We start from the raw sequence: 10,762 nt of genomic DNA on the forward strand, positions 1-10,762 counted from the left end.
TATGTTGGATTTGAAAATCGAATCGAGGTCCTCAATGCAAAGTTGTTATGCTGTTGAAACATGGCCGGTTTTCATTATGTATGTAATATCGATCTGTATGTAATAGTAGTATGAAACCTGTATCATGAAACTTGTACTCGACCACCAGCTCTCAGCTCGGCTCCTTCCTTCACTAAACCAACTAAATAGCAAACGGCAAAGGATAATGAGACAACTCGTTTCTTATGATCTCCAGTAGAAATAACTTGCATAATGTACATACAATGTACAATATTGTGGTCATAATTTTAGCCACTTTTAGCGGTTCAGAAAACGAATCAATAGAAGCAAGAAAACGTTTCTCGCAGACTGCAGACATGACCCATTAGAAGTGAATAATATTAATTAGCTACTTCTAAGGAATTATTTGGTTTAAATAGATTATAACGCATATTAACAGATAAATACATTATTGCTGGAAACATTCACGTCTGTTAAAAGACAGAACGCATTAAACGTCTGCAACATTCGTTTCTCAAAAAACATTCTACGTTAACAAGTGAAGTGTCTTAGTAACGAAAAACACGAAGCAACAACCCATATAAATATATAATAAATGCATATAATGCAAAAGACATAATAATATTTCGTCCACTCTATCTTAACTGTCATGAGTCTGGAAATCATTCTGCAATTCATAGGCTAAAGCTAAAAGGTAATAAACATATATTTCAGCAAAAATGTACAATCAATTTATTTTTTCGTCCTAATATCCCAAATAAAGATAGGATCACAAGAATTTCGCTGTCGTTATCGCTGGAAAAAACATAAAATGATTTACGGTTACCGAGGTTTAGGAAGTCACCAAGCATTAATACCACGTAGAATTAGACCTTGTAATATTTTAGGAGAGGCTTTATACCAGCCATAGAATGTACATGACGTAGTTTTTTTCCTAGATATGACAGAAACATCATATTCAACATAGTAAAATACCAACATCAACGCCACTCATGTCATCACAACACGTATGTCTCCGGTCTTCAATAAAAATAGCTATTTCGTATGAAAAAAACTGAAGTTTCTAACGTGATCGCAACTGCTTCCTACTTATTATGAGGCGATCGAACCCTACATATCAATGATGTTCTCGGTAAGTATATGAGACATAAAATGCTCAAGTTAATCTTGGTTAATTTATTCTAGTTTATTTTGAATTCAACTCACATACCTGGGACCGTACGATCAAAAGTAGTTCGCAACCCCGTCAGCCAATCAACGAAAGCATTTCAAGCCATACCCACCAATCATAGGTAAGGAAATGGCCGCTACGTAAACTTAAGCTGTTACGTGTAATAAAAAGTTACTATAGCACGGCCTCAGAGCTGTATTATGGATGCTGTTTCTCTTAGCGAGCGGCGAGATAAGTGCAGTATCTGGGGAGTGGCCACTCGTGTGTCATTGACGGTAGATATAGCAATATTACAGACAGAGTAGTACATTAGATATAGTATTACACTAGCACCATACTAGACACTTAATGATGTGATGGTAGCAGTGCATGGCAGTACACTGGATATAAACTCTACCTAGCACCATACAAAGACAGCATAACACGTGATGAAGCAACGCAGTGCAGAGCACCACACTATACCTAGCACCACACTATACCTAGAACCATACTAGACACCGTAACATACGATGAACGCAATATCTAGCACCACACAACACTTAGCTCCACACTATACCTAGCACGGTAGTAGCTCCACACTATACCTACCACACTATATCTAGCACCATATTATACCTGGCACCATACTAGACACCATAAGATAGGATGCAACATGGCTCGTCTTGGGCACGTCAGAGGGGGTCGATGTAGCGCTTGCCGACCTCCACCACGTCGATCTCAGGCTTCGTCTGCAGCGTCAGGGATACGTAAGGTATGAAACAGTCAGGGATGAATGTTGGGCAGCAAGTGAATGATTTAATCGCTGGAATGTTGATTAACGAATGAACGGTAGCAGCACATGAATGTTGAGGCAGCCCCAGCTGCTGATACTTATACTTAACCCATCGGCTCGATAATATTTTCGGTAGCTAGCTGTATACATATTTCACCGGCATTTAATACATATGCCTCTACATGAATGTAAGTTTTGTTTTCAAATTTTCAAAATTTTATCGTCAACCGTAGCATGTCTCACTTTCAACTATTCGCTTTATATCATCAACTAGTATACATTTTGAAGTCAATTGCAAGTTTTTCTACTTCACCTTATTGCTACGTCACCTCACCTTATTGTAGAGGTGAGGGAAGGCCCCCTCAGCCTGGCACTTGGCCCTCACCTTATCGTAGAGGTGAGGGAAGGATGGTACTTGGCCCTCACCTTATCGTAGAGGTGAGGGAAGGCCCCCTCGGCGCAGTACTTGGTCCGGCAGCGCTCGTACGCCGTCAGGTCGAACATCTCCTCGAACTCCTGCCGCGTCATGAACGTGTCTGCGTACAGGAACGCGTAGCCTCCGCAGTCCCTGGTGAACCTGAGGCAAACATCATTCTTTTAGTTATATTATCTTTAAGTATTATCTCATTGTTGTATATTATCCCCACCGTACATCATTTTGCTTTAGGCAAAAGGAACTACCCTATTGATACTTTATAACAAGTCATCAATGTTATTTATATATTTATGCCTAAAAGCCTGGTAAATAGAGTTACCGTCTGTAGACGGTAACTCTGTACAACACTCCGTCTACCGATATATTAACCACGTCCATGCTATTCGTACCTTGATATCTGTTAACGAGAAATGCCGTCATTAGAAAGGGCACAGCTTATGTGAGTCGCAACTCAGGTATGAGGTATGATGCAGGTGGCCTGAAGTGTGGTACAGGTGGTATGATGCAGGCGGTATGAAATGAGGTACAGGTGGAACGAGGCGTGGTGCAGTTGCATGAAGTCAGGTACAAGTAGTATGAGCTATGGTGCAGGTAAATGGCGAAGTTAATTCAAGTTAAGTTAAAGTTAATTCCGAATAATTAGAAAACTAAACAACTGAAACGAAATTCAGAGCCTCGTTAACTCTTGATTTGGGCAATACCCCGCTCTTTCTATTGCTGGATGGGGAGGGAATTTCCTAAGAAAATGTATAAAAAATATAACCCAGTACTCACTGCAGTGAGTGACAGAGAGCGCATTTTCTCGTCTACGAAAACGTGAAGTCACGGACAGACGGACAGGCAAACGTACGGACGGCAGACGGACATGACGAGCACAATAGCGCCTTTTTTCATAAATGAGAATATGCGCTAAAAAGGGTTAAAAGTGTCAAAAATGTGGTGATCACCTCTCCATGAGGCGCATATGCTTGACAGCGTCGTAGGGCTTCTTGAGCATCACAGGGCGCGGGACGCCGTACACGCCCAGGTCGTTGAACATCGCGTACCTCGCACCTGGCACCAGCTGGTCCTGGCGAGGTGGCCGCAGCTGCCCTCTGCCGTTAACATCGTTAAGATATAACAACCGTCATGCTAATAACAGCTATAACAGCCGTCAACTATAACAGCCGTCAACTATAACGGCCGTCAACTATAACAACCGTCAACTGCTATAACAGCCGTCACGCTAATAACAGCTATAACAACCGTCAACTATAACGGCCGTCAACAATAACAGCTGTCAACTGCTATAACAACCGTCAAGCAAATAACAGGTATAAGAGCCGTTAACTGCTATAACAGCCGTAAGCAAATGGCTAAATATAGCACAATAAATTCTTATATTGCGTAACAAACGTCAAGCAAATAGAAAAACGTAACAAACGATATTGTTTCAGTGTTCCATAACCGTCACGCTAACAGCAAAATGCAACAAAATATGTTCATACATTAAATAACAGCCGTCACGCGAATAGCTAAATGTAACTCGAGAAATTCTTATGATGTATATATTATATTAATAGCTAAACTAAGAAAGTTCTACTAATCTGGCAGACCAGCATGTAAATTAATTTATTAATTTGCCTGTTAGTTTAGCGCAACTGTTGATAAATCCAATTAGCAACAAATTATCTATTGGATTAGCGCACATGTTGAAGAATCAACTAATAATTATTTTATTGGATGGGCGCACCTATTGGGGCCGTGGTCGTAGATGCGGCAAGGGTAGACCAGTAGAGGGTAGATGTCGAAGAGTTCCTCAGACTTGTTGATCTGGTCCTCGAGCTGGTTCATGGGCAGCACAATGTCCTGGAACACCTGCACCACAAACATTTCCGTCAACCTACACAATAATAAGATAGTGTCCAGCTACACAATAACAAAGGGATAGTTTCCAAACATAACTCCAAATAACAAAGGAATGTAAGGCAGGGTGGCCCAGTGGTTACAGTTCAGAGTACCAAGATTGGCGCAGAGAGTCGCGGGTTCGATCCCAGCTCGTGCGCCAGTTTCTGGTCAGAATCGGCAAGGAGGCCGGGCGGTTAAGCAAAGCAGAATTTGAATCAGTGAGTTGTGATATCGAGACCGCAACAAGCTGTGGATGTTCTGCGATGTTAAGAATCGGCGACAGGCCTATGGCCTAATAAACGCCGAAACTGCTATTATTACTATTATTATTGTAGTGAACACCTCCACCTGAGATGGGTAGGTGACTCACCTGCTTGGTGAAGGTCATGGCGCGCACTCCCGGTGTCGTCGTGAATTTAAGGAAGGCGATCTTGGGAGGCAAGAGGAACCCGAACAAATACCTTCAAGGAGAAATAACGATAAATGCAATAAACTTGTTGAAACCCTTTTAGAAATATTATTAAACGATCTTAATGGAGCTCTCTTTTAATGCCGCTTTTTACTTTTTCTTAATTTTTAATGCCGCTTGAAATGATTTTTCGAATGAAATTCTCGTGAAGATTGTAATGTTTGGCTAAGATTCAGCAGTTCGCCAATATATCTCGAAGACGTAGCAAATAACTGAACTGAGCAAGGCAGCATTAACAATGGAAACTTCGGTCGCTCATATAAGTAATTGTCATTACGACCATCACAGTGATGTGGGAAACATCAATGAAAACATGAAATTATAAGAGACCAAAAATATACAGTTTTTTGCATGATAAGGATTGTTGAGAGGAATAACTGTTAAGTAGATCAAAAGAGTCTGAAATTGCATTATCATCTTCAGGAAGATTATCATCCAGGTAATAATCGAGGCCCAAGACATTGGCCCACTACCGGAAGAAGGGGGTTGTTGCAGAAGGGGATCACCTACTGGGCCACGACAGACATGGGCCCACTACCTGAAGAAGGGGTTGTTGCAGAAGGGGATCACCTACTGGGCCTCGACATTGGCCCACTACCTGAAGAAGGGGTTGTTGCAGAAGGGGATCACCTACTGGCCCACGCCATTGGCCCACTACCTGAAGAAGGGGTTGTTGCAGAAGGGGATCACCTACTGGGCCACGCCATTGGCCCACTACCTGAAGAAGGGGTTGTTGCAGTAGGGGATCACCTACTGGGCCACGCCATTGGCCCACTAACTGAAGAAGGGGGTTGTTGCAGAAGGGGATCACCTACTGGCCCACGACATTGGCCCACTACCTGAAGAAGGGGTTGTTGCAGAAGGGGATCAAGCTGAGCACACGTACCTTATGGCGCTCATGATTGCTGAGCACACGTACCTTATGGCGCTCATGATTGCTGAGCACACGTACCTTATGGCGCTCATGATTGCTGAGCACACGTACCTTATGTCGCTCATGATCAACGTACCTTATGGCGCTCATGATCAGGCACGTCGCTGAAGGTGCCGACCATGACGACGGCGCTGTGCTTGCTGAAGACGGTCGCCTCGACGTAGTCGGGCGTGGGGGCGCTGGCGTCCAGAGCGCCGCTCACGCGCCTCATCAGGTCGCAGTATTGCTTCTGGCCTCTCACAGGGATGTACTCGAGCTTCAGGTGCGGCTGCCAGGCATTAAATATATTACAAGCATGGCATTTGTTCAATAAATATAAATATCAATCAATGGATATATAATAAATAATCAATATCATATAATAAATAATGTAAAATAAATATAAATATCAATCTAGTCCGCTCAGAAGGATTTACCCTAAATACAGTCACGGATAGAATACATGAAGTATAACAGAAACATGCTGCAAAGTAACTGAGCCTGTTATGTAGTGACGTGCTGAAACAGATCCATCACATCACTGCAGTCAATTGTCACTGCATGCAAAAAAACACCCTTATACTGTTACCAGTCATGGGGTTCGAGTTCGGACTATGAGGTTTACTTCTCACTGTTCTGTGCCCCAAAAGTAATTTGTGTTAGCGAAGTTACTTCGTTCTGGTCATGATTTAAGGAATTTGATTTAACTTCATTTTCACATGGCCAAAAACATAACTAAGAAAAATAAAGTGATGGATCTATGCCCTCTTACTGCCCACTTCAAAAAGAAACAAAGATAATTTTTTGGTTTACGTAACTGATCTGAAAGATCCCTATTGATAGGTCCTCTAACGCCAGATCCGGATTACACGGCACGAACAAAATAAGCCACAACCCACTTTGATCCTGATTATCTTGAGCTCGAGCGCAACTAAGAAGCCGAGAGTGCCGTGCGACCACGGTAAGGTGTAGTACAGGTCGCTGTGGTCGTTGGTTGCGGTGGCCGTAACCAGAGAACCATCTCCTAGCACCACGTCGTAGCTCACCACGCTCTCTTGGTACAACCCAACCTGGCGACACATAAGTGAAGTTTTTACACTAATTGTCGAAGTTAATAAAGTTCTTTAGCTTGTTCCAGGAGAACGCTGTATATTTGCTTGCCATATTGCCACAAAGTTTCGAATTTTCTCACATTTAATCTCTTTGAAACTGCAATTCAAATATCTGCATGGATAAAATAATTCATCAACCTGACTGAAAACATTACAGCACCAAAATCCGGTGGACAATCGAGCAAAAATCTCGAAACTAAACCTTATTCCAGGAAGACAATTTTTTTTCTTGTTGTATCACAACTAAAGTACCTATGAATTTTGTCAAAAATTGCCGCAGGACGCTGAGTAGTTTTCACAATACTACCCTATTGTACAGTCATACTTTCAACTCGAACCCCGAGGCACTCAAGCCCCACCTTGTGGGAGTACGTGGTCATCCCCACGCCCATGGCGAGACCCCCAAGCGTGGCCTCGGCGACCTCGAGACACACGGCGAGGGTGTACCCTCGAGGCACGAGATATGAGGTCACTTGCCCCACCGTCACCAGAGGCTCGACCCTCAGCACGAGGTTCTTCTCGTCCAGGTTCAGGATGTTGTACAGTGGCAGCGAGATCTGCTCACACAGGTCCTGCACCGCCCGAGTCGTGCGTTAAACTCAAATAAATATAACACGAAGCGAACAAAATACAACGAATTTTGGGAATATTCTATGGCAGAGATAATTACTCAAAGTTGCCAATTCTTCAACTGTATGATAAGCTCAAAGTCATAACAATAGGACAGCCACGTGTTAAAATCAAACAAATAAAACACATCACTGACACAATCATACAAATTTTAGCTGCATTCTGTTAAATAGATGAAATCTAAAATTGAAAATTCTTCAACCGTAGGATAATCTTGAAGTTATAACAATAGAAAACTGGACGCACAAAATTTCATTGTAATTGCGTGTAACTTATCACACTAAGTGTGTGAGTAAATATAGAGCAAATCACCTTCCTGAAGAAGGTGGTGGAGAGCGACTGCCAGTTGGGGCGAGCTGTGCAGAGCAGCTTGCGTTCTGAGGGCTTACGTTGGGCCCATCTCTTCACCTGCAACGACGTGCACGTATAGTAAGAAAGTCACGTAGAAGAAGAGTCACGTATAGTCACGTATAGTAGAAGTCACGTATAGTAGAATGAAGTATAGAAGTCACGTATAGAAGTCACGTAGAAGAAGAGTCACGTATAGTCACGTATAGTAGAAGTCACGTATAGAAGAATGAAGTATATAGAAGTCACGTAAAGAAGTCACGTAGAAGAAGAGTCACGTATAGTCACGTATAGTCACGTATAGTAGAAGAGTCACGTGTCCAGCACGTGAGGGACAAAGCAGTGATAGGTTAAATTGTTTTTTTGAAAATCTTAACAAAATTATTAGATATTTTCTAGCTTCAATATCAGATTTTCTTTAATTCGGAACTGTGAATATATGTGGTCATCATTTTATGTTATCTTAGTTATATTTTAATGAATAGACAGCTCTCTGGAAAGGCAATGGATGGATAACATCACGTGAAAAGAAAGTACTGCAATAATTGTAAAAAATACAATAGTAACAATTCTACATGAAAAAAATTCTTAACAGTGAACTAACATTGGTAGTAAAATATAAATAAAACAGCAATATTCATGAATAAAAAACACCATCAACATATAATTCAATTATTAAAAAATGATTCTGTATCTAAAACAGCGATACAAATGGAAGATATTTAATTAATCGGGAAAATTATTCCCGATTAATTGAATTTTCTTGCAATTAATGCAAGATAATTCAGGTAATCGGGAAAAGGAATATTTATCTAAAGCAACAACAAAGATTACAAGAGTCTGATACCTGAGCCTGTATTTTGATAACCCTGCTGTCGTGTAGCTGAGGACCTGCAGCCAGCCACCTGAGGGCGGCTTGACGCAGCCTGACGTAGGCGCTGAAGACGACCGACAGCGGCAACACCACCAGCACCACGATGATGCCTCGGTTCTTCTCCAACCAACGCAGCAAAACACTATACAAACTCGCCATCTTGTGTGCACTAGTGTTCCTAATAACGTTTACTAAGCTTAAACTAACAGTACTAAATTTGGCCTGCCAAAATACTAATTTTTACTAGGCATAAATTAAAAGTGAAAAAAAGAGACGGTAAGAATACTAATGTTCACTAGGCTTCAATTAAGAGTAAAAATTGAGACAGTAAGAATACTAATATTCACTAAGCTTCAATTAAAAGCAAAAAAAAATTGGGCCAGTAACAATACTGTTTTCTGGGCCTAAATTGAAAGTGAAAAAATTGGACCTGTAAGAATTACTCAGATATGTAGAAAATGAATGCAATATTGTGAGTTCCCAATCTTCGTACAGTGAAACGGAACTCCGATATTGTTGGAAATTGTATTATAACAATTATGTTATTCATTATATGGGGCAGAAGCAGCAATGAAGGGAATTAGTAATAATGGAGTAAAGGTTTTCTCCAATCTTTGGCTTTCGACACACAGAATCATATTGATATAACATATATATGACCAAAAAAAAACAATAAAAAATTCCCGCCAAAAAAAGTCACTGTAATGGCAGCCGTTATAGAGCGGAAAAAAAGATGAAGATGTTCTCGCCGAATCATTTGTCATATTTACTCGCATCTGCGCGATTTAAATTTTTCGCCTTACAAATCCTACAGTTGAATACCACTTCGGAACCATCCTTATTTTTGCCCAATTTGTAATACTGTGACACGACAGTCGAATAGGCTACTGAAGAGCCCCGTTTCGTATCTCTTCAAATGCCACCATCGGAGAGCGAGCAAATGGTTTATATTTGTTGGTTAATATATGAGCACATGTCTAACTCACGAAAATATAGGAAAAAACTTCGTCATTAAGCAAATTTGTCGCACTCTTGAGGCCGCGCCAATAGACGAGTAACTGAGAACATCATCACCACGCCGGGCAACTTCACGTTAGTTGATATGCACAATTAAGGCAGTCGGGATTGATGAGCATATCACGGACAAGCTCGAGCAACGACCGTGAACCTCTCTCATCAACAGGTGAGATGTATCAGAGATAAGCTGTCTCGAGATAAGGGTCTGCAGCGGCCTTGACGTGATACAATACGAGTCTAGCATTTACGATTCAAGGTAAAAATATAACGCCAAAAATGCAGAGAACGTGAAAAACCAAGGAGTAACAAATGTTGACCCAGGAACGCAAGGACTAACAAAAAAGCAAATTAATCTAGCCGTTGTATCTTTATCTACAGAAAAAATCTTGACACTTTTTGAGAAAACGGCTCTTGCGTCAGTGTGAACGCGATCAGAACTATAGAGCACATTTTTTTTATCGCAAAAACTGATATCAAATGAAATTTCGATTGAACACAGCTATCGGACAAAGAAGTTTTATCCGATAGCTGTAACTACTACCTAGCTCAAATCTCTATATCATTCCCAGGCTACCACAGTCGCACTGGGTAGAGAAAATTATTCCTTCCTGCGAAAAACCTGCAATGATAAGGCAGCAATTTAAACAAGCTTGGCTGCCATATCCTGTAATAATATATATCGTTACCATTCATACAAATAAGTCATTTTTTACTTCGTACAATAGCCGACGTCTTTTCGGTTTGCATCTATGACTATCATTATCTGACAGAAATCTTCGCAAATGGAGCCAGTTGCCTCCCAACCTCCAAGCAATGAAACCGATCTGTTCGTTTGCAGTCTCTGTATCTCATCAGTTAAGCCGCGCCATCATTAATATTGCCACTAAAACATTGTTGCTTAATACCAATTACAGTAGGGTGGCCGATTGGTTAAAGTTCGGAACACCACAATGGGAGCAGTGAGTTGTCGGTTCGATATCAGTAGGGAACTGTGATAAATTCGGTCGAAATTGGCGATGTGGCCGTGTGGTTAATTAAGCTCAGTGGATATTGGAGCAGAGTTCACGTTACGTTTTCGAGACCCACAATAACTGAAATTTTGCGATTTTCAGAATCGGCGACAAGCCTGATGA

General features: G+C 41.3%; 1 protein-coding gene across 1 annotated transcript; it reads right to left on the reverse strand.

Moving 5' to 3' along the window:
• Positions 1–203: 203 nt before the first annotated feature.
• Positions 204–8,989, reverse strand: LOC108677143 (delta(24)-sterol reductase). The gene is made up of 11 exons (XM_047882148.1): positions 8,586–8,989; positions 7,703–7,798; positions 7,120–7,332; positions 6,548–6,718; positions 5,746–5,937; positions 5,274–5,305; positions 4,637–4,727; positions 4,112–4,236; positions 3,327–3,473; positions 2,370–2,520; positions 204–1,899 (listed from the first exon to the last, which is right to left on the reverse strand). Exons 1-11 carry the CDS (start codon positions 8,769–8,771, stop codon positions 1,843–1,845), a joined length of 1,461 nt encoding a protein of 486 aa, XP_047738104.1. The 5' UTR covers positions 8,772–8,989; the 3' UTR covers positions 204–1,842.
• Positions 8,990–10,762: the final 1,773 nt, after the last annotated feature.

The sequence above is a fragment of the Hyalella azteca genome, unplaced genomic scaffold, assembly GCF_000764305.2.
Source record: "Hyalella azteca isolate HAZT.00-mixed unplaced genomic scaffold, Hazt_2.0.2 contig1311, whole genome shotgun sequence".
NCBI classification, from domain to species: domain Eukaryota; kingdom Metazoa; phylum Arthropoda; class Malacostraca; order Amphipoda; family Hyalellidae; genus Hyalella; species Hyalella azteca.